Source organism: Zea mays, chromosome 3, assembly GCF_902167145.1.
Source record: "Zea mays cultivar B73 chromosome 3, Zm-B73-REFERENCE-NAM-5.0, whole genome shotgun sequence".
NCBI classification, from domain to species: domain Eukaryota; kingdom Viridiplantae; phylum Streptophyta; class Magnoliopsida; order Poales; family Poaceae; genus Zea; species Zea mays.
This window is the reverse complement of record NC_050098.1, coordinates 159,285,584-159,308,855: the sequence shown is the minus strand read 5'-3', so window position 1 is coordinate 159,308,855 and position 23,272 is coordinate 159,285,584. Positions and strand designations below refer to the sequence as shown.

Sequence of the window (23,272 nt, the reverse complement as noted above, 5' to 3'; positions counted from 1 at the left end):
TTTTTCCTGGGCCGATTCTCAAGCTGCTCGGCCCAGCCTTACCCCTTTGCCCTGGCTTGTTGGGCTGACTACACCCCGCTCGGCCCACACTACTCCCCCTTTTCTTTTTCTTTTTTTTGTCCCTTACGCGTGGGCCCGGCGCGTCGGTCGGATAAGCCTCCGCGTACCAGCCGCGCCTGCATCTCGTTCATCATCGCTGCTCGGTGGGCCCAGGTCGTCAGGATTGTTTTCGCCAACAGACACCGAATCCCGCCCTTCGCCATGGCCGACCTCCCCGCTCCGACCGGGATCCTGGCACCCACGGACTCCGCCCTTTGGGTGTATAAGTACCAGCTCTAGTGGCGTCCCGTACCCATCGACTTGGAGCTGGACGAGCTCTGGCGAGGGTCCCGCCCCGCGCCACCATTGCCGTTGCCGAAAGGGCCGCCGCCGCTCTGTATTTTATGGGGAAGTCACGACGCCGCCGCAACCGGAATCGAGTAGAACCATCACATCGCCACAGGGCTATCCATGACGCGGTCCGACGAGTTATGATCAGCTCGGCTCCAATTTGCGGTATGCTAAACCCCCCCTGCCCATACTCGCCATCTATCTGCAACACCGTAGGCTATCCGGGGGAAAACTAGCGACGTGAGTAGGGTAGGAGGCCCATCGTCGATGTGCGGTATGTTGCCGGAGGCCATCACCGATGGACCTCAACCAGGGCACCAGTGCGATGTTCAACGGCGGGACGTCATGGCCAAATTGGGGGCGCCGCCTTCTTGTGGGCTGAAGGTGGGAGATGACGTGCCAGCCGTTGGTTTCCTCATGAACGCGTAGGATTAGATCTGGGTAGCCCTTCGCCCGTGACCGTTAGATGTCGATCTGATGGATTGGGGTGGGCCTCTAGTATTTAAAATGTGGAGCGTTGGATGGTGATCCGACGGCCTAGATGCAGTACCGGTTCGAAATTAATCTGGACCTTATCCGCACCGTTCACTTGCAATCGTGCGGCCCAGATATCGCGATACCCCTTCGGCCATGCCTATTTGCGTAAGAGCCCTCCTGGAATTTTGGATCTAACCCGCCGTCCACATTCATTATTCACTGAGTCTTAGAGAACTTCGGTTTAGGCCCCTGACTTTTCCAGTATTTGACGCCCAGTCCAGATAATTAATAAAACAGGGAAAATCATTTAGAAAATAGTTTTTAGTACATATTTAAATGCAGATTCTTGTTTAATTTGTAGAAAATTCATATAATGTCCAAATCAGTTCATTCCAGTTTATATAATTATATAATATTATTGTTTATCACATAGTACCCTGGTTCACATTAAAATTTATATTCTAATTAATCTTATATCAAATACATAAAACCTTAGAAAAATCATAACTCCGTCGTTTTAACTCCGATTTGATCCGTTCAAGTTGCGTGAGTCTCGTACAAGCGCGTAGATTATTATTACGCAGTTTATTCTTATGTTTGGTGTGATGTTAATTTTTATCTATACCATGTTTGTTTGTATTGCTACGACTAGCGCGAGGACACGTGTCATCTGAAAAGCAAGTTGGTACCTGGAATCTCAAGTGCCAGGCAAGTTGTGCCCTTGATCACTTCTTTTACCTACTCATGTTCTGATTAATCATAATGATCTGCATAGGTTAATTTTGATGGGACCCAATAGGTCACCCTAGTTTGTTCATCCTGAATACCTTGTTTACCCTGAATCACTTGGGTAGTTCTGCTACTGCTTTATATGGTTTTGGGTTAATATTTCATTACATCTATGTTCCAATTATGTTGTTATTCTATTTATGTTCATGACAAGATCATTAAAATGTTAATTGGAACATAGAGCTTAACTTGAGAACCACGTGCCACCACAAGGGTTTAATGGGACGCCCTTGGCTGACTAATTAGGAAAGCTAGTGGAGGACTACCTTACCCGAAAGGGGCAAGGGCAGTAGGGGAGTGGTCAGTGTAGGGAGGCCCTCGGGAGGATTTTGCTGCGATGGCGGTCCTGCAAGGGATTCCTGCATTGGAGCTTCCTATAAACTGTAGCGGGTTTTCTGAAGCTAGTGGAACTTTGTAAAGGCCTCGTAGTGTTACCCTGCCGCGCCTCCTCGGTAGAGGTGTATGGGAAGTCGCGATCCCTTGGCAGATGGGTAACATGACTTGTGGGTAAAGGGTACCACCTCTGCAGAGTGTAAAACTGGTATACTAGCCGAGCTCACGGTCATGAGCAGCTCAGGACTCTCTGATGATTAAATTATGGAACTTAAACTCAATTTGTCATATGCATTGCATCGCAGGTGATGTTGTTACTTCTGTTCTACTATTTAATTGGGTTGGTATTTACTTATACTTAGTAACTGCTAATAAAATTTTGACCAACTTTAAAAGCAATGCTCAGCTCTAACCATCCTTTTTGGTAAGCCTTACACTTCACATGAACTCCCACCTTTGGCGAGTTCATTCACATTATTCCCCACAACTTGTTGAGCGATGAACGTATGTGAGCTCACTCTTGCTGTCTCACACACCCCCCACAGGTCAAGAGCAGGTACCACATGATGAGGCGCGTGGAGGATGCCGTGATGAGTTCGTGAGTGGTCTAGGCCGTCGTCTCCCAGTCAACTTTGGGTTGCTGGATCGTTTCCTCCTATGATGTAATTATTTAATTATTTTTGTACAGAACTCCTGTTATATAGTAAAGATGTGACATTCGATCCTGTGCCATGATTCATCATATGTGTGAGACTTGGTCCCAGCACACCTGGTGATTATGTTTACGCCCGGGCTTTGGACCCCTAAAATCCGGGTGTGACACTTAGCATTAGCCGCACATCAGTTAGTGAAAATGTACATGAATTAAAGAAAAGAATTCCAACCTCAAATATCCCAACAGTAAGGCAAACACAATGATCGTCTTCGCCAAAAGCAGGAGCACAATGGACAACACTCGTTCGACCATCATCCGTGACATAGTTATCCGCAATAACTCTAAACACACTCTCTTGAAGTTCAATGAAAAAAATCAAATAGAGCAGTATATCTGTAACCAAAAAAGGTAGCAGCCCTAAACAATTATAAGAACCAAAAGGCTACAGATACATGCTTCAGTAATTCTTTGCTTTAGATGATAAATCTGAGCCCCCAGCACCCCGCAGGGCTACCAACAACATATTATAAGTATAATTGCAGCTACAAAAAAATTTAAAAATAAACCGAATAGCAGTAGTCACATAACTAAATAAGCAACCAGGTTTGCACCCCTGAAGTTAACAACTCAACACAAACACAATAACCAAATAACTAATGAAGCAGTACCAGGCAAGCGTTACACAAAGGAGCTCCAACCTAACATCTCAACTAAAACCTACGGTACAAGGACTCGCTCAGGAGCGCACAGAAGTCCAGTTTAAACTAAAGATGCACATCCCCTAGTCTTCACTCCTTGGATGACTTGTTGATCAGGGACTTGTGAATGTGCGGTATGACACCTCCGCCTGCGATGGTGCCCTTGGTGAGAGTGTCCAGCTCCTCGTCTCCATGAATAGCTAGCTGCAAATGGTGAGGGGTGATATGCTTCACCTTCAGATCCTTGCTAGCATTCCCAGCCAGCTCCAGAACCTCGGCAGTCAAGTACTCCAGGATGGCAGCTGAGTAGACGGCTGCGGTGGCACCAACACGACCATTTGCCTGAGTCCTTTGCTTCAGCTGACGGTGGATACGTCCAACAGGGAACTGAAAGCACATCAGTGAATATTTGGCCCTCTCCACTTTGATGGACTCTAGCATGCTCCCCAGATCCTCGGATGCGAGGCTGTCCTCCAGGGCATGCTGTCCTGCTGGCTCTTCCCTGCCATCCCACTCCTGCAGCAGCCCTCCTACCTCCGTCAGCGAGATCCCGTCTTCCAGTACGACTCTGGCAAATATTTGGTTCGACACTAAACGCATTAGGTGAAACCATTTGAGGACAACCAAATCTATAAGCAGGAAAGCAAGTAGAGAATAAAACATCCCAAATACGTACGTGGAACAAGAGCATGCACCATTGTTGATGACAAAATCCTTACCGACACCATTGGTTACCTGCAGGGCCATATGAGCAAAAATGAGAGTGCACATACTGAATATACTGAAACAAAAAAGAAAGAATAGGACAATAAAATACCAAGATAAGCGATATGTGCACCCACGTTGTACATAGGAAGCATGAAAATGGAACCACAAGTGGCTACAATATGTAGGAAGGATCGGGAACAGAAGAAATAGCACACGCCTAAAATAATTTTGATCTTCCAAACAGACATAGCTTCACGAAGAACAAAAACAATTGGAGCTAAAAGCTGAAGGGACACATGATAATTTGAGCATTAAAGCATTCAATAGACTCACAACCACGATGAAAAGGGCTTCAACATATGGCCGTTTTTTCTAAGTCCACTGAACCAAATTCTGCTCGTGGCGAAAGGAATCATGATTTTCTGACCACTCTTCCAAATCTTTTGCTGTGTACATGAAGTATCTACAAAATAATTGCAGCCTTCTAAGGTACTTGAAGGATAAAAAAATCTTAAATAAAAAGATAAATAAGATACAAATGAACAAAACATCATGTGTGTGGAACCGCAGATGTAATATGAAAACCAGGAAAATTACAAAATATTCAATGTCGCTCGTTCTACTAGTAAGACACAAATGGATTCATTAAGCATGGCATGGTTCATTAGACACCAAGCTGGACACAAGAAAACCGAGAAGGGACTATCACAGAACTTTTGCACGGGTTTGATCAGTCTCAGCCAAGTTTACTATCTATGTTTATTGGTTAAATTGAACTAAAATTGCCACACATGTTATGTACAGATTCACGGATCAATCACATCGAAATTGACATTTCATTGTCGTCGCTAGTATAATGACACCGACACATACCTGTGGATCATCTATGTCACTGTCCGGTCGAGGCGCTGATGGCTTCTGTGGAGCAGATGATTTGGTCGAATTTACTGCTCACAACCATAGTATTTCAGCCCACCGTTACCAGGTGGAGGCAGCACCTGCCACAATTCGAAATTCCTCTCCGTTTGCTGCCCAAGAAACATGTAAAAACAACGGATATACATTACAATGAGACAGCAACCAGACAAATCTGAAAAAAAACAAATATTCATTACTTACAGATGGGTCAGTTGAGATCTAAACCTTTGTACCATCGACCTGTTCCCATCTTCTATTCTGTCTTTGCCATATGTAAGCAGTGATTAGTTGTTATAACTGAAAGATACCCGTGAAGAATATATAGTTGTTACAACACAAAAGAAGATGGTCCTTCACACAGTTTGCAACCTATCAAAAAATACAAACTGACAGTCTAATAAATACCTTAACACTTGAGTTCATTATGATAACTATAGTTGTTTGACATAGAAATGCTTTCTAGCGCAATATGAAATTGAATGAACAAAAAATTGATGTATACTTTAATTTGTTAAATACCTTTATTGAGGGAATTTCTATAAGATCTTCTGTAACTGGTACTTCTATCCTAAGCACAAGATAATCTAACAAACTAATAGAGTTTCTTAAGGGAATGTTCCTTTCAACAAGACCTTCGGCTCTAACCACTTTCATGTTTCATTTCATTAAGGTGGTCCTTCTGTTGCATGATAGAACTGCAACAGAACTTGATACGGTTTTATGCAAGGCATCCATCTGATGGGTCAGTTGAGATCTAAACCTTTGTACCATCGACCTGTTCCCATCTTCTATTCTGTCTTTGCCATCTGTAAGCAGTGAGGAATAGTACCCACTGAAGTTAGACCATATCTAGTAACAGTCACAGAAAAAGAGTGATCCAGTTAAGATCATTGATATTAAAAAAATAGTTAAGATCCCTAACCTATTTTGGAGGATAAAGAAACATCTGCTGCTGCATTTTCTAAGACTTTAAAACCACATGACTCATACTGGAAGGATACTTGAGCCTTTCACCCAACTCTGCACTCAGCTGTTATTCACCATCATAAAGATCTTTTAGTTTAACAAATTGATGATAACAGGTTTCACAAAAAAACATCTTAGCTGTTAATAATAACATCATTTTTTCAATTACTTAAGACAAGTAACCTTATACCTAGCCTCCAGATCAACTCCCAGTTGTTCAATTTTTTGTGCCATAGCTTAAGTGACAGATAATTTGAACATGATGAGATAATGATACACAAAATAAAACATATTTGCTAAGACCGTAAAAGCACATGACTCAGACTGGAAGAATACCTGAGTGGCTGAGTCTTTCCAAGCTCTTCACCCAACTCTGCACTCAGAGGTTGTTCACCATCATAAAGCTCTTTTAATTTAATCAATCGTTGATCACAAGTTTGGCAAAAAAACATTTTAGCCATTAATGGCAGCATCATTTTTTTCAAATGCTTAAGACGACTAACCTTATCCCTTGCCAGTAGTGAGGTATGAGCATTGAACGAACTGGCACCGACCTAAGAATCTGAAAAGTCATGAATAGCACATTAAGTAGAATTGAGAGGATGAGTCCCAACTTTATAGATCATTACAGAAGCAAAATATACTAAGACACGCAAATTCTATTGAACCAAAATCTACTGAAGTAATCCTGCACAACGCAAAGGTGAATGGACCATAGGGTGTGTCACATAGAAAAAGGGCTGAAACGAGCAAGAAACTAAGATGAAGGGTGGGGCAAGAAATTGGGACGACAACAGTCTAGGGATGAAATGAAGCTGCCCTTTGTAATCACGTAGAAGGGATTGGGCCACCACACCGGAATGAGAAATCTAGCAGAAGCGATAAAATGAAGCATTATGAGAAAGGATTTAAAGTGGGATTCAAGAGGAGCGAAGGATGTAGAGAGAAGAACCTTACCTTTCGCCTTGCACGAGATGAGACTGAGCAGCGTAAAGAGCAGATGCTTCTTTTGTAGGCGTAGCTTGCTTGCGCCTACAAAAGAAAAGGAATTGTCAGAAAAACGGAGGAAATATAAAATCTATGACGACACTCAGTGTACATCAGTGACAAAGATAGAGCAAACTGGACAGAGATATGCTTACCTTGTGGGGGCATAAACTTGTGTTACAAGGGGTGAATATATAGGGAATTTTAGTCATAATCACTATTTTACAATTTTGAGCCCCTTATATATGTGCATAGTAGTGGCCTCGTTTCATAATAAAAAATGGGTGCACCTATATTGTTGAAACATTACCCTAATTCCCCCACGTTATACTGTTACCACTATTGTCAACTTACCAAAGAGCAACATTGTCAACTGAAACATCATACTATCATAAGTTTGTCTAGATCAGGAACTTAATAAGATGCAGAGCAAACATAATAAGCAACCAGCAACTTTATGCACAAAATGTGTTATTTTGTTTGTCAATGTTTAGTGATGAAAACTGCAAACTACTACATCCGTTCATAAATATGACACTGTTGACTTTTTTTGAAACCTTTGACCACTCTTATTCAAAATATTTATTCAAAAATGTAAAATTTTAAGTCAACCACAGACTACCTTAAGTGATAAAACAAAATACAACAAAATAAATTATAACTCATTATTTTTTGAATAAGACGAGTGGACAAAGATTTCAAAAAAGTCAATGGTGTCATATATTTATGAACGGGAGTATCATACAAAGGTACCAATGCGATAATTCTGTTGTCACAAGCTTGATTTCAGAAGGAAAATAGTACCAGCCACATCCCATTCAAGATCGAATACAGAATTTATAAGCATTTAAACTCAAATAATACTGATAGTCAATTATGCCAAGACCTTCTACGGACAATGGAAAATCAAAATAGTATTATAAATAAAGAATTCTTCAATAATACCATTATGAATATGAACTAACCAGTTGTCTTCGGACCATTTACATCCTTCAGTATCCACTACATGTAAGCTGAATGCATGTCTTGACGCTGGAGAAAGGTTCTCAAAACTGTACACAAAAAGTCATAACACTATTAATTTGAAACAATACATCTCAAGTAGGAAGAATTAGCAATATAAAGGAGAATCACCTCTGATGTATAAGATCTCCATGTATAACCACCAAAGCACCAGATTTTACTTCCAGCGGTACAAATTCTTTCTGATCATAGACTGGGGAGGGCCGATCAAAATGTGTACCATTTTCATCTCTGACCATAAGTCTCACCAAACCCTCTAATACAAAACACAAAAGTTAAAAATTAAACTTAGACAGTCCTGCCTTTCAAGACGTTCTTAGGCATAAAGTAATTGTGTTAAAAATACTTTTATGTGATCCTGGAATTGCCCACAGGCAACCATTGTTGATTGTTGCATCTTCAAGTGCAAGCCACAACCCTGTGCATGTACGAGGTTCCGTGTAAAGGAATGTATTATCCTGGTGCGGCACGACCTCACCACCAATACCTGGTTGCTATCAAAAAGAAGAAGAAACTAAGAATTTAAGAAATAACATATAATGTTAGCAAAAATAGAGTCCAAACAATCTACCTTAAATATGTACATAGATTGAATGACTGCAGGCCTCTTGTAGCCTAAAGAAGAGAACAAGCTTGCAACACTCTCTGAGAAAGAAAACTTTTTGAACACCGGATCAAGTTCATGTAATGCTGCATATCAGGAAAGATGGCGAAGGTAAGATACATCAAGCCCTGTTGTTCAGGACTTCAGGATATGCTGGACAGTGGACACCATTGTTTCTTAAACAACTTACATAATACATTCACAACATGGAAGATAATATACACTGTAAAGCAGAAGCAAGCAAACAGGAGCGGTCTATCTAAAAAATGATGGGGGTTATAACATAACACCACTATAGAAAACAAATTGAATCATAAATATTTAAGATAAAACGTGAGAAGATTCGCGCTCGCGTGTCAAGGACCACGGGAGAAGAGGATCCAGCGTAGAAGGCGTTCCTGCCCACCTGTTGTCCATGGTGTGTTGTGGGCACGCATCATCGCCGGTGAGCAGATTGGAGAAGGATGAAGGACGAGGGCAGGATCTCGGATCCGACGGTGGTGGGGGTTAGGCATTGAGGAGGAGGCAGAGGTACTCCGCTAAGGTGAGGCTGGCGATGCGGTGGAGGAGCTGTGTTAGGTTGAATCGAGGAGGATGAACTCGGCGTAGGTGCGGAAGGATGGTTGGGCGGCATCGTGCGCAGTTGGAATCGAGAGAAAATCGACAGACGTAGGAGGCTTCGAGCGGAGGGGTCAGATCGGATGGTGTAGATCGACGGAAGGCAGAACAAGGGAGAGGCAGGCTACCCCTTGTAGCCTTAATAAGTAGTAGAGATAGAGATACCTTAATAAATGCACATTTTAATAAGTTTACTGAATCTATATTGCACTAACTCTAATATATGGCATGCAGTTTGACACCCTCTCTTTTCCCTTTTTATGCAAACATTTTCTTGTTATTTTACATTGTGCAGAAGAGAGAGGCTAGGCGATGCCTAGTGGTAGTACACAGATCAAACAGATGGTACCTGGTACCTTCATCAAAAACAAAAAAAAGTGAAGATGCCTAGATAATCGCTTACCTTGTTGCCAATAGCGCGCCCCAAGCCACATGGCACTGCAGCAGCATCAACAACACCAACATGTGGCCTAAGGTCATTCGTTGCCCTTCAGATAATCATGACACACAGAATGTGGAAGTATGGGATAAGTATGGAAGGGCAAACTGTAATAATCATGTGAACATAAATTTATAATATGTCATTAAGAAATGATTCATGATTAGTCAGTACCATGCAGCAATAAGTAGTCCTGCCACTGCCTTGAACCAACTCTGTGGAAGGATATCCCCTCATCAAGTGTTTTGCCAATACTGCCTATCCACCACTGCCCATTGGCACTGCCTTCAAGCCCTACCTAAGGCCATAAGAGAGCTATTTTGAATCAAATATTCACGTTAGAGAACAATAATCAAATGTATAGCTGACGATAGCCGGTGATGTTGACATTTCTCGATTAAACTGAAAGCAGCAGGAGAAAGATCAATATACAGTAATGGATGGGGAAAAATATAAAGTTATTAGTGTTCCAAGGATACACAGCCGGCATGTGCACACCAGATGTTTGCGAATATTACCTGCTATGCATCTCCATGAGTTTGGTTGTAATACAGGTCGGGAAGGAAATGTACCTTGGCATCGGCGGCGGCACGTGCGGAGGGGAGGAACTGGGCGTTGCCGCATTGGGCGAGCCGAGCTAAGGGGGGCGGGGCCAGGGCCGCCACGGACCCCACCCTGTCCGCGTCGAACAGGAACCAGTCGGCGGAGGCGTCCTGCAGCACCCGCGCAGCCGTGGCCGTGTGCGGCGGGTACTCCCGCATCTCGCTGGGGAAATTCCATGTCTATTCATATACCTCAAGGCCACAGAAACAAAAAAAGTTTGCATTAAATAACCACTTTATCATTCTCCAAATAACCTCAGCTTATGTACAATAGTTTCTTTTAGTATTCGACAAAACATTTAGAGTTGCTGGTTTTATTAGGGGTAAAAACAACCAGATATATATAGCAGTAAAATCGAACATAACCATCAACCATTTACCATCATCTGATATATTAATGATGAACTAAAACAGGCAGGATCTCTTTAATAAGTAAAAGTGACTCTGTGTTGATAGAAAAGAGAAAAGAGAAAAGAAAAAAGAACCAACCCAAGATAGACCCCTTGCCCTCTGTCGCTGCATAGCACGCTCACCTACATGCATATTCCAGTGTCAGTCATCATAGCAGTTCAAGAATTCAAATAATTGGCTAATTGCATCACTCACCACTTGACGAAGATGATGTATTACTCATTTTCAGTAGGCTTTTCTTTAACCACGTGGTTCTTCAAGTTTAATATATGAACTGGTGAAGACGTAACAGGCCACAACAAATCAGCATTCAACACCTGCACAGGTATGCTCATCATCAACATTCAACATCACCTCACATCAGTCCAAAACTCTAAATCTAAATTCAAGGCAGCAACATTCAACATTCATCATTCAAGCTATAAGCAAATCAGCACAGAGCAACTGATAGTCGCCTAGAGGGGGGGTGAATAGGGCGAAACTGAAATTTACAAATATAAACACAACTACAAGCCGGGTTAGCGTTAGAAATATAAACGAGTCCGAGAGAGAGGGCGCAAAACAAATCCCAAGCGAATAAGCAAGAGAGACACGGAGATTTGTTTTACCGAGGTTCGGTTCTTGCAAACCTACTCCCCGTTGAGGAGGCCACAAAGGCCGGGTCTATTTCAACCCTTCCCTCTCTCAAACGGTCCCTCGGACCGAGTGAGCTTCTCTTCTCTAATCAAAGCCGGGAACAAAACTTCCCCGCAAGGGCCACCACACAATTGGTGCCTCTTGCCTTGATTACAATAGAGTATGATCTCAAGAACAAGTGAGAAAGAAAAGAAGCAATCCAAGCGCAAGAGCTCAAATGAACACGGCAAATCACTCTCACTAGTCACTAGGGCTTTGTGTGGAATTGGAGAGGATTTGATCTCTTTAGTGTGTCTAGAATTGAATGCTAGAGCTCTTGTAGTAGTTGAGAAGTGGAAAACTTGGATGCAATGAGTGGTGGGGTGGTTGGGGTATTTATAGCCCCAACCACCAAATGTGGCCGTTGCTGGGAGCTCTCTGTTCGATGGCGCACCGGACAGTCCGGTGCCCCCTGCCACGTCATCGTTGCCGTTGGATTCTGACCGTTGGAGCTCTGACATGTGGCCCCGCCTGGATGTCCGGTGTACACCGGACATGAACTGTTCATTGTCCGGTGCATCGGTATGGGCGCGCCTGCCGACTGCGCGCGCAGAGCGCGCATTAAATGCGCTTGCAGGTGACCGTTGGCGCGGAAGTAGCCGTTGCTCCGTGGTTCACCGGACAGTCCGGTGCACACCGGACAGTCCGGTGAATTTTAGCGGAGCGGCTGCCGCGCGAACCCGAGGCTGGCGAGTTCCGGAGGCCGCGGTTCGTTGGCGCACCGGACATGTCCGGTGCACACCGGACAGTCCGGTGAATTATAGCGCGCCGGCCTCCGCGAATTCCCGAGGGCGAAGGGTTGAAGTCGAAGTCCTCTGGCGAAGGGTAGAAAACGAAGTCTACGGGCGCACCGGACACTGTCCGGTGCACACCGGACAGTCCGGTGCCTCCAGCCAGAGGTGCCCTCGGTTGCCTTATTGCTCCTTTGTTGAATCCAACACTTGGTCTTTTTATTGGCTGGATGTGAACCTTTTGCACCTGTATAACTTATACACTAGAGCAAACTAGTCAGTCCAATATTTGTGTTGGGCAATTCAACCACCAAAATTATTTAGGAACTAGGTGTAAGCCTAATTCCCTTTCAATCTCCCCCTTTTTGGTGATTGATGCCAACACAACCAAAGCAAATATAGAAGTGCATAATTGAACTAGTTTACATAATGTAAGTGCAAAGGTTACTTGGAATTGAGCCAATATAACTACTTACAAGATATGCAAGGAATGTTTCTTTCTTATATAACATTTTGGACCACGTTTGCACCACATGTTTTGTTTTTGCAAATTCTTTTTGTAAATCCATTTCAAAGATCTTTTGCAAATAGTCAAAGGTACATGAATAAGAGTTTGCAAAGCATTTTCAAGATTTGAAATTGTCTCCCCCTATTTCAAATGCTTTTCCTTTGACTAAACAAAACTCCCCCTAAAAGAGATCCACCTCTTAGTGTTCAAGAGGGTTTTGATATACCATTTTTTGAAATACTACTTTCTCCCCCTTTTGAACACAATAGGATACCAAATGATAAAGACTTTTGGAAAGCACTAAGTTTTTTGAATTTGGTGGTGGTGGTGCGGTCCTTTTGCTTTGGGCTCATTTCTCCCCCTTTTTGGCATGAATCGCCAAAAAACGGAATCATTAGAGCCCTTAAAGTAATTTCTTCCCCTTTGGTCAAAAGTAAATGAGTTAAGATTATACCAAAGACGAAATCCGGTCCTTTTGCTTTTGAGCTTTTACTCTCTCCTCCAAGGATGAAGTCCTTTTCTTTGATGCTCATTTTTCCCCAAGGAATAGAGAGTTGCTCGGAGTGATGGCGAAGCATGAGTTACGGAGTGGAAGCCTTTGTCTTCGCCGAAGACTCCAATTCCCTTTCAATATACCTATGACTTGGTTTGAAATAGACTTGAAAACACATTAGTCATAGCATATAAAGGAGATATGATCAAAGGTATTCAAATGAGCTATGTGTGCAAGCTTAGCAAAAGAAATTTCTAGAATCAAGAATATTGAGCTCATGCCTAAGTCTGGTAAAAGATTGTTCATCAAGTGGCTTGGTAAAGATATCGGCTAATTGATCTTTAGTGTTAATGTAAGAAATCTCGATATCCCCCTTTTGTTGGTGATCCCTAAGAAAATGATACCGAATGGCTATGTGCTTAGTGCGGCTATGCTCGACGGGATTGTCGGCCATTTTGATTGCACTCTCATTATCACATAGCAAAGGGACTTTGGTTAATTTGTAACCGTAGTCCCGCAGGGTTTGCCTCATCCAAAGCAATTGCGCGCAACAATGTCCTGCGGCAATGTACTCGGCTTCGGCGGTGGAAAGAGCGACGGAATTTTGCTTCTTTGAAGCCCAAGACACCAAGGATCTTCCCAAGAACTGGCAAGTCCCTGATGTGCTCTTCCTATTAATTTTGCACCCCGCCCAATCGGCATCCGAATAACCAATCAAATCAAATGTGGATCCCCAAGGGTACCAAAGCCCAAACTTAGGGGTATAAGCCAAATATCTCAAGATTCGTTTTACGGCCGTAAGGTGGGATTCCTTAGGGTCGGATTGGAATCTTGCACACATGCAAACGGAAAGCATAATGTCCGGTCGAGATGCACATAAATAAAGCAATGAACCAATCATCGACCGGTATACCTTTTGATCCACGGACTTACCTCCCGTGTCGAGGTCGAGATGCCCATTAGTTCCCATGGGTGTCTTGATGGGTTTGGCATCCTTCATCCCAAACTTAGCAAGAATGTCTTGAGTGTACTTCGTTTGGCTAATGAAGGTGCCCTCTTGGAGTTGCTTGACTTGGAATCCTAGAAAATACTTCAACTCCCCCATCATCGACATCTCGAATTTCTGTGTCATGATCCTACTAAACTCTTCACATGTAGACTCGTTAGTAGACCCAAATATAATATCATCAACATAAATTTGGCATACAAACAAGTCATTTTCAAGAGTTTTAGTAAAGAGTGTAGGATCGGCCTTGCCAACTTTGAAGCCATTAGCAATAAGGAAATCTCTTATGCTCCGTTTGGATGTTGGAATTGGAGATGGTGGAATTGAATTGGATCCAATACCAAATCAGCCTGGCTTTGGAAATCGGATCCAATACCAAATCCAGTTCAATTCCGAGCAAATCAGAGGGTGGAGGGTCGGAATTGGAGAGTGGAGGCGTGTGTAGAGTTGAATACCGGCTGGAATTTGGTGGATTTCCAATTCCAAATACTGTGACCATCCAAACACCAGAATTCGGGTTTGCCAATTCCAATTCTGAATTCCGAGTCTAAATTCCAACATCCAAACGCACTGTTAGGCATTCATACCATGCTCTTGGGGCTTGCTTGAGCCCATAAAGCGCCTTAGAGAGCCTATAGACATGGTTAGGGTACTCACTGTCTTCAAAGCCGGGAGGTTGCTCAACATAGACCTCTTCCTTGATCGGTCCATTGAGGAAGGCACTTTTCACGTCCATTTGATAGAGCTTAAAGCCATGGTAAGTAGCATAGGCCAATAATATGCGAATTGACTCAAGCCTAGCTACGGGTGCATAGGTTTCACCAAAATCCAAACCTTCGACTTGTGAATACCCTTTGGCCACGAGTCGAGCTTTGTTCCTTGTCACCACACCATGCTCATCTTGCTTGTTGCGGAAGACCCATTTGGTTCCTACAACATTTTGGTTAGGACGTGGAACTAAATGCCATACCTCGTTCCTCGTGAAATTGTTGAGCTCCTCTTGCATTGCCACCACCCAATCCGAATCTTGGAGAGCTTCCTCTACCCTGTGTGGCTCAATAGAGGAAACAAAAGAGTAATGTTCACAAAAGTGAGCAACCCGAGATCGAGTAGTTACCCCCTTATGAATGTCGCCGAGGATGGTGTCGACGGGGTGATCTCGTTGGATTGCTTGGTGGACTCTTGGGTGTGGCGGTCTTGGTTCTTCCTCATCTTCCTTTTCTTGATTATTTTCATCTCCCCCTTGATTATTGCCATTATCTTGAGGTGGCTCATCTTCTTGATTTTGCCCTTCATCAACTTGAGCCTCATCCTCATTTTGAGTTGGTGGAGATGCTTGCATGGAGGAGGATGGTTGATCTTGTGTACTTGGAGGCTCTTCGGATTCCTTAGGACACACATCCCCGATGGACATGTTCCTTAGCGCGATGCATGGAGCCTGTTCTTCTCCTATCTCATCAAGATCAACTTGCTCTACTTGAGAGCCGTTAGTTTCATCAAACACAACGTCACATGAGACTTCAACTAGTCCAGTGGACTTGTTAAAGACCCTATATGCCCTTGTGTTTGAGTCATAACCAAGTAAAAAGCCTTCTACAGTTTTAGGAGCAAATTTAGATTTTCTACCTCTTTTAATAAGAATGAAGCATTTGCTACCAAAAACTCTAAAATATGAAATGTTGGGCTTTTTACCGGTTAGGAGTTCATATGATGTCTTCTTGAGGATTCGGTGAAGATATAACCGGTTGATGGCGTAGCAGGCGGTGTTGACCGCTTCGGCCCAAAACCGGTCCGGTGTCTTGTACTCATCAAGCATGGTTCTTGCCATGTCCAATAGAGTTCGATTCTTCCTCTCCACTACACCATTTTGTTGTGGCGTGTAGGGAGAGGAGAACTCATGCTTGATGCCCTCCTCCTCAAGGAAGCCTTCAATTTGAGAGTTCTTGAACTCCGACCCGTTGTCGCTTCTTATTTTCTTGATCCTTAAGCCGAACTCATTTTGAGCTCGTCTCAAGAATCCCTTTAAGGTCTCTTGGGTTTGAGATTTTTCCTGTAAAAAGAATACCCAAGTGAAGCGAGAATAATCATCCACAATAACAAGACAATACTTACTCCCGCCGATGCTTATGTAAGCAATCGGGCCGAATAGATCCATGTGGAGTAGCTCAAGCGGCCTGTCGGTCGTCATGATGTTCTTGTGTGGGTGATGGACTCCAACTTGCTTCCCCGCCTGGCATGCGCTACAAATCCTGTCTTTCTCAAAATGAACATTTGTTAATCCTAAAATGTGCTCTCCCTTTAGAAGCTTGTGAAGATTCTTCATCCCAACATGGGCTAGTCGGCGATGCCAGAGCCAACCCATGTTAGTCTTAGCAATTAAGCATGTGTTGAGTTCAGCTCTATTAAAATCCACTAAGTATAGCTGACCTTCTAACAGACCCTTAAATGCTATTGAATCATCACTTCTTCTAAAGACAGTGACACCTATATCAGTAAAAAGACAGTTGTAGCCCATTTGACATAATTGGGAAACAGAAAGCAAGTTGTAATCTAATGAATCAACAAGAAAAACATTGGAAATGGAATGGTCAGGTGAAATAGCAATTTTACCCAAACCTTTGACCAACCCTTGATTTCCATCCCCGAATGTGATAGCTCGTTGGGGATCTTTGTTTTTCTCATATGAGGAGAACATCCTTTTCTCCCCGGTCATGTGGTTTGTGCACCCGCTGTCGAGTATCCAACTTGAGCCCCCGGATGCATAAACCTACAAAACAAATTTAGTTCTTGACTTTAGGTACCCAAACTGTTTTGGGTCCTTTGGCATTAGATACAAGAACTTTGGGTACCCAAACACAAGTCTTGGAATCCTTGTGTTTGCCCCCAACAAATTTGGCAACTACCTTGCCGGATTTGCTAGTAAGCACATAAGATGCATCAAAAGTTTTAAATGAAATGGCATGATCATTTGATGCATTAGGAATTTTCTTCTTAGGCAACTTAGCATGGGTTGGTTGCCTAAAACTAGATGTCTCACCCTTATACATATAAGCATGATTAGGGCCAGAGTGAGACTTCCTAGAATGAATCTTTCTAATTTTGCTCTCAGGATAGCCGGCAGGGTACAAAATGTAACCCTCGTTATCCTGAGGCATGGGAGCCTTGCCCTTAACAAAGTTAGATAAGTTCTTTGGAGGGGCATTAAGTTTGACATTGTCTCCCCTTTGGAAGCCAATGCCATCCTTGATGCCAGGGCGTCTCCCATTATAGAGCATACTTCTAGCAAATTTAAATTTTTCATTCTCTAAGTTATGCTCGGCGATTTTAGCATCTAGTTTTGCTATATGATCATTTTGTTGTTTAATTAAAGCCATATGATCAAGAATAGCATTAACATCAACATCTCTACATCTAGTGCAAATAGATACATGCTCAACATTAGATGTAGAGGGTTTGCAAGATTTAAGTTCTACAACCTTAGCATGCAACATTTCATTCTTAGTTCTAAGGTCGGAAATGGTAGTATTGCAAACATCAAAATCTCTAGCCTTAGCAATCAAATTTTCATTCTCTAATCTAAGACTAGCAAGAGATACATTCAATTCATCAATCTTAGCAAGCAAGTCAATATTATCATCTCTAAGATTGGGAATTGAAACATTACAAACATGTGAATCAACCTTAGCATTTAAAATAGCATTTTCATTTCTAAGGTTGTCAATCATCTCACGGCATGTGCTTAGCTCACTAGACAATTTTTCACATTTTTCTACTTCTAGAGCATAAGCCTTTTTAACCTTAACATGTTTCTTGTTTTCTTTAATTAGACAATCCTCTTGGGAGTCCAAAAGATCATCCTTTTCATGAATAGCACTAATCAATTCATTTAGTTTTTCTTTTTGCTCCATGTTAAGATTGGCAAAGAGAATACGCAAATTATTCTCCTCATCACTAGCATTATCATCACTGGAAGATTCATATTTAGTGGAGGAGTTGGATTTAACCTTCTTCTTTTTGCCGTCCTTTGCCATGAGGCACTTGTGGCCGACGTTGGGGAAGAGGAGTCCCTTGGTGACGGCGATGTTGGCGGCGTCCTCGTCGTCGGAGGAGTCGCTTGAGCTTTCGTCGGAATCCCATTCCCGACAAACATGGGCATCGCCGCCCTTCTTCTTGTAGTACCTTTTCTTCTCCTTTCTTCTCCCCTTCTTGTCGTCGCCTCGGTCACTGTCACTAGATATAGGACATTTAGCAATAAAATGACCGGGCTTACCACACTTGTAGCAAACCTTCTTGGAGCGGGACTTGTAGTCCTTCCCCCTCCTTTGCTTGAGGATTTGGCGGAAGCTCTTGATGACGAGCGCCATTTCCTCATTGTCGAGCTTGGAGGCGTCTATTGGTTGTCTACTTGGTGTAGACTCCTCCTTCTTCTCCTCCGTTGCCTTGAATGCAACGGGTTGGGCTTCGGATGGGTCGCCAAGCTCGTTGATTTTCCTCGAGCCTTCTATCATGCACTCAAAACTTACAAAATGCCCGATAACTTCCTCGGGGGTCATTTTAGTATATCTAGGATTACCACGAATCAATTGAACTTGAGTGGGATTAAGAAAAATGAGAGATCTTAAAATAACATTTACCACTTCGTGGTCATCCCACTTCTTGCTCCCGAGGTTGCGCACTTGGTTCACCAAGGTCTTGAGCCGGTTGTACATGTGTTGTGGCTCCTCCCCTTTGCGAAGCCGGAACCGACCGAGCTCTCCCTCGATCGTTTCCCGCTTGGTGATCTTGGTGAGCTCATCTCCTTCGTGCGCGGTTTTGAGCACATCCCAAATCTCCTTAGCGCTCTTCAACCCTTGTACTTTGTTATACTCCTCTCTACTTAGAGAGGCGAGGAGTATTGTCGTTGCTTGTGAGTTGAAGTGCTCGATTTGGGCCACCTCATCCTCATCATAGTTTTCATCCCCTACCGACGGTACCTGTGCACCAAACTCAACAACATCCCATATGCTTTTGTGGAGCGAGATTAGATGAAATCGCATTAAATCGCTCCACCTAGCGTAATCTTCACCATCAAAAGTTGGTGGTTTGCCTAATGGGACGGAAAGTAAAGGTGTATGTTTGGAAATGCGAGGGTAGCGTAGGGGGATCTTACTATACTTCTTGCGCTCTTGGCGCTTAGAAGTGATGGAGGGCGCATCGGAGTCGGAGGTCGATGTTGATGAGGTGTCGGTCTCGTAGTAGACCACCTTCCTCATCCTCTTGTGCTTGTCGCCTTTCCGATGCGGCTTGTGGGAAGAAGATTTTTCCTTCTTCTCTTTGTGGTGAGAAGAAGATTTCTTCTCCTTCCCTTTGTTGGAGGAGCTCTTCTTCTTCTCCCTCCTTTTGGTGCGGGACTCTTCCGATGAAGTGCTCCCGTGGCTTGTAGTGGGCTTTTCGCCGGTCTCCATCTCCTTCTTGGCGTGATCTCCCGACATCACTTCGAGCGGTTAGGCTCTAATGAAGCACCGGGCTCTGATACCAATTGATAGTCGCCTAGAGGGGGGGTGAATAGGGCGAAACTGAAATTTACAAATATAAACACAACTACAAGCCGGGTTAGCGTTAGAAATATAAACGAGTCCGAGAGAGAGGGCGCAAAACAAATCCCAAGCGAATAAGCAAGAGAGACACGGAGATTTGTTTTACCGAGGTTCGGTTCTTGCAAACCTACTCCCCGTTGAGGAGGCCACAAAGGCCGGGTCTCTTTCAACCCTTCCCTCTCTCAAACGGTCCCTCGGACCGAGTGAGCTTCTCTTCTCTAATCAAAGCCGGGAACAAAACTTCCCCGCAAGGGCCACCACACAATTGGTGCCTCTTGCCTTGATTACAATAGAGTATGATCTCAAGAACAAGTGAGAAAGAAAAGAAGCAATCCAAGCGCAAGAGCTCAAATGAACACGGCAAATCACTCTCACTAGTCACTAGGGCTTTGTGTGGAATTGGAGAGGATTTGATCTCTTTAGTGTGTCTAGAATTGAATGCTAGAGCTCTTGTAGTAGTTGAGAAGTGGAAAACTTGGATGCAATGAGTGGTGGGGTGGTTGGGGTATTTATAGCCCCAACCACCAAATGTGGCCGTTGCTGGGAGCTCTCTGTTCGATGGCGCACCGGACAGTCCGGTGCACACCGGACAGTCCGGTGCCCCCTGCCACGTCATCGTTGCCGTTGGATTCTGACCGTTGGAGCTCTGACATGTGGCCCCGCCTGGATGTCCGGTGTACACCGGACATGAACTGTTCATTGTCCGGTGCATCGGTATGGGCGCGCCTGCCGACTGCGCGCGCAGAGCGCGCATTAAATGCGCTTGCAGGTGACCGTTGGCGCGGAAGTAGCCGTTGCTCCGTGGTTCACCGGACAGTCCGGTGCACACCGGACAGTCCGGTGAATTTTAGCGGAGCGGCTGCCGCGCGAACCCGAGGCTGGCGAGTTCCGGAGGCCGCGGTTCGTTGGCGCACCGGACATGTCCGGTGCACACCGGACAGTCCGGTGAATTATAGCGCGCCGGCCTCCGCGAATTCCCGAGGGCGAAGGGTTGAAGTCGAAGTCCTCTGGCGAAGGGTAGAAAACGAAGTCTACGGGCGCACCGGACACTGTCCGGTGCACACCGGACAGTCCGGTGCCTCCAGCCAGAGGTGCCCTCGGTTGCCTTATTGCTCCTTTGTTGAATCCAACACTTGGTCTTTTTATTGGCTGGATGTGAACCTTTTGCACCTGTATAACTTATACACTAGAGCAAACTAGTCAGTCCAATATTTGTGTTGGGCAATTCAACCACCAAAATTATTTAGGAACTAGGTGTAAGCCTAATTCCCTTTCAGCAACAGTCTAAATCTAAAGTCTAAAATCTAATCCGAGCACAGCAAGCGAGCAGTCGACAGTCGAGCACCCACAAGGCCACAAGCCCCAAGCCCCCAACCACAGTTACAGAGTTACCTAGCAGCTAGTAGCTGCCTAGCATTAGACTCTAGTCATGTACCTGTAGAGATGAACCGGTATTGGCCTATTGGAGCCGTGGAGTGGACAGTGGAGTAGTGGACATTGAACAATGGAGTGGAGAACTGGAGACATGGATCCTGGGGAGTGGGAAGGGAACCGTACCTGCAGGCTGGCGCCGTCGCGTCGGGGATGGAGGAGGGGTCGAGGGGGACGATGTCGCTGTATCCCCCATCGGCCGTCGCCGGTAGCGCGCCGCGAGGGCCTCCAGGATCACCAATTGACTTAAAAGCGCGGTGAGGGCCTCTAGGATGCGGAAGTCGTCGTCAATTGACCAAGTGCGCTGGAACGGCACGCTCGGCCGCTTTGCACCCTTAGCCTCCACCTCTTGATTTGGAACGATGGCAGGGGGAGCGCGAGCGATGAGGGGTCAGCGACGGTAGGGGTTCCTCGCTGTGGGAGGGGGGCGAGTGACAGGAGGCATGACGGCGGTGGCGGTTGTAGGGGTTGCTCACTTGGATAGGAGAGTGGTGGGCGACGAGCAGGGAGACGCACGTGGGCGTGGGCAGCATCCGATGGACGACCAAAACGGAGGCGGGAGAGAACAGACGGTTGAGATCGTCGGAAGGCATAACACAAGGGAGGCAGGCTACCCCCTTGTAGCCTTAATAAGTAGTAATAGATTTGAACAGGAAAATGATTGTTTGTTAAAAAAATTATAAAACAAAGGCTATGACAAGGCGCCACATATATAACATAATGTATTTACTTCCAAAAGGAAATATGTGGGGCTACCAGAACAATAGGATTAGAGGAAGTTAACCTTTTGTTATAAGAATCTACGAAACAATTCCTTTCATCCTCAGGAATAAAATCTCTAAATGGTTCCCATGCTGCAGATTTAAAACTAAAGTTATCAATGTACTCCAAACAAAAAGGTGCATATGTGGTTTTTCTTTCATAAAACCAGAAAATAAAATGTTTTTATTAGAGAAGAATATAACAAAATGCATTAACATACATCGTTTAAATACAACTATAATTGCTGAAACAGATTTAACATAGTTAATATAAGTTACCAGTACCATTATGGAACATTGAAGATTGTAAATGCTTAAGGAAAGTTTTTTCGGTTTATAGAACGTAAAATCAAAAAAACAAACCATCTGGGAAAATGGCTGCTGCACCACCCTCATACAACCAATCAAACTCCTGTTTCCTAAGCAAGAAAATTCCTCTCAGAACAAGGCCAGTGACCTAGTGAGCATACATGGAGCATTAGTGAGGTCTACAACATGGTTATTTATTTGCTTAAGAGATTCATGCTCAAATACATAATACATCAGGCAAAAAAATCCATCACCTTATCAGGGTGCTCCTGGCTGTAGGCAAGTGCCAAGGTGCTTCCCCATGAACCATCAAACACCTACATTGGCTGGAAGCATTGAGTTCCAGCACTGAAGAGTGAGTAATCAGTGTTGTTGAAAAAGAAGATAATTGCTTGAATGATGCCAAGATGCTCCCTGAGCTTCTCAATGTCAGCTACCAAGTCCCAAGTAGTGTTCTGCTCTAAACAATCATGGGGAGTGCTTCTGCATGCACCCCTCTGCAATCGAACCATAACACAGATCAGGAACAGCACACAACCCCCCCCCCCCAAGCCCCTTTGGTTACGTTTAAGAAAAAAAAGAGATGAGTAGCCAAAATAAACTGGTCAAACAGAACGATCTTGTAGAACTCCGGGTCAAAGAACCTCCTGTTGTCGGGCGACGTGCCGGCTCCAGGACCGCCGTGGAGAAACATCGCCGCCTGCAAAATTGACAGGATGATAAGCTTATCTCATAAGGGCAGAGCAACCATGCAGTTCTAGCAAGTTATTCGCTGCGTGTACGAGGCTCAGCGAGCTGGATTATCAAAATCCCACGATCTATCAAATTCAACAAAGAGATAGGAACATACAAAATTCAACAGAGAAAGAGAGGAATTAGACCCTCACATGGCCCTGCGGGTTCTCGGACTGCTCGTAGTAGATGGTGTGGACATCAGAGACCTTGAGGAACCCAGAGTCGTACGGCTCGACCGGCATGTACACAGGCTTCGACGACGGATCCATCTGTGCGGCGATGGGGACGGAGAGGCTCGCGCGGCAGCAGCGGCGCGTGCCTTTCGCCTGTCGCAACCCAGACCCCCTTTCCCTGCAAAGGCGACACAGAGAAAACCACTGTCACAAACCCACGAGTCAGGAACCCCATGTGCCGCTGGTCCATGGGGAC

The 23,272-nt window shown here is 44.4% G+C and overlaps 2 protein-coding genes and 1 pseudogene across 9 annotated transcripts; all 3 read right to left on the bottom strand.

The window, feature by feature from the left end:
* Nucleotides 1-3,205: 3,205 nt before the first annotated feature.
* Nucleotides 3,206-5,236, bottom strand: LOC103652317 (histone H2A.V-like). 5 transcript variants are annotated; one of them, XR_004857231.1, is made up of 5 exons: nt 5,170-5,236; nt 4,924-5,078; nt 4,160-4,513; nt 4,019-4,077; nt 3,206-3,910 (listed from the first exon to the last, which is right to left on the bottom strand). XR_004857231.1 is itself a non-coding variant. In XM_020550382.3 (3 exons), exons 1-3 carry the CDS (start codon nt 4,296-4,298, stop codon nt 3,433-3,435), a joined length of 651 nt encoding a protein of 216 aa, XP_020405971.1. In that variant the 5' UTR covers nt 4,299-4,336; the 3' UTR covers nt 3,206-3,432. The 5 variants fall into 5 exon arrangements, 1 of the variants encoding a protein (XP_020405971.1); XR_002268139.2 differs by having other exon boundaries at nt 4,384-4,513; XR_002268136.1 differs by having other exon boundaries at nt 3,819-3,910; nt 4,038-4,077; nt 4,384-4,513.
* Nucleotides 5,237-5,589: 353 nt separating this feature from the next.
* On the bottom strand, nt 5,590-9,900 carry LOC103637754 (phytanoyl-CoA dioxygenase 2). Of its 4 annotated transcripts, none has more exons than XR_002268134.2 (11): nt 9,780-9,900; nt 9,570-9,654; nt 8,516-8,634; nt 8,291-8,438; nt 8,056-8,200; nt 7,887-7,973; nt 6,892-6,966; nt 6,438-6,803; nt 6,271-6,307; nt 5,891-5,998; nt 5,590-5,774 (listed from the first exon to the last, which is right to left on the bottom strand). XR_002268134.2 is itself a non-coding variant. In XM_020550380.3 (10 exons), exons 2-8 carry the CDS (start codon nt 9,598-9,600, stop codon nt 6,439-6,441), a joined length of 663 nt encoding a protein of 220 aa, XP_020405969.1. In that variant the 5' UTR covers nt 9,601-9,654; nt 9,780-9,900; the 3' UTR covers nt 5,593-5,774; nt 6,271-6,307; nt 6,438. The 4 variants fall into 4 exon arrangements, 2 of the variants coding, with proteins under 2 accessions (XP_020405969.1, XP_020405970.1); XR_002268135.2 differs by having other exon boundaries at nt 5,591-5,774; nt 6,438-6,496; XM_020550380.3 differs by lacking the exon at nt 5,891-5,998 and having other exon boundaries at nt 5,593-5,774; nt 6,438-6,496.
* A 913-nt stretch (nt 9,901-10,813) lies between these two features.
* LOC103650818 (proline iminopeptidase-like) lies at nt 10,814-23,251 on the bottom strand (annotated as a pseudogene).
* Between the last annotated feature and the right edge of the window lie 21 nt (nt 23,252-23,272).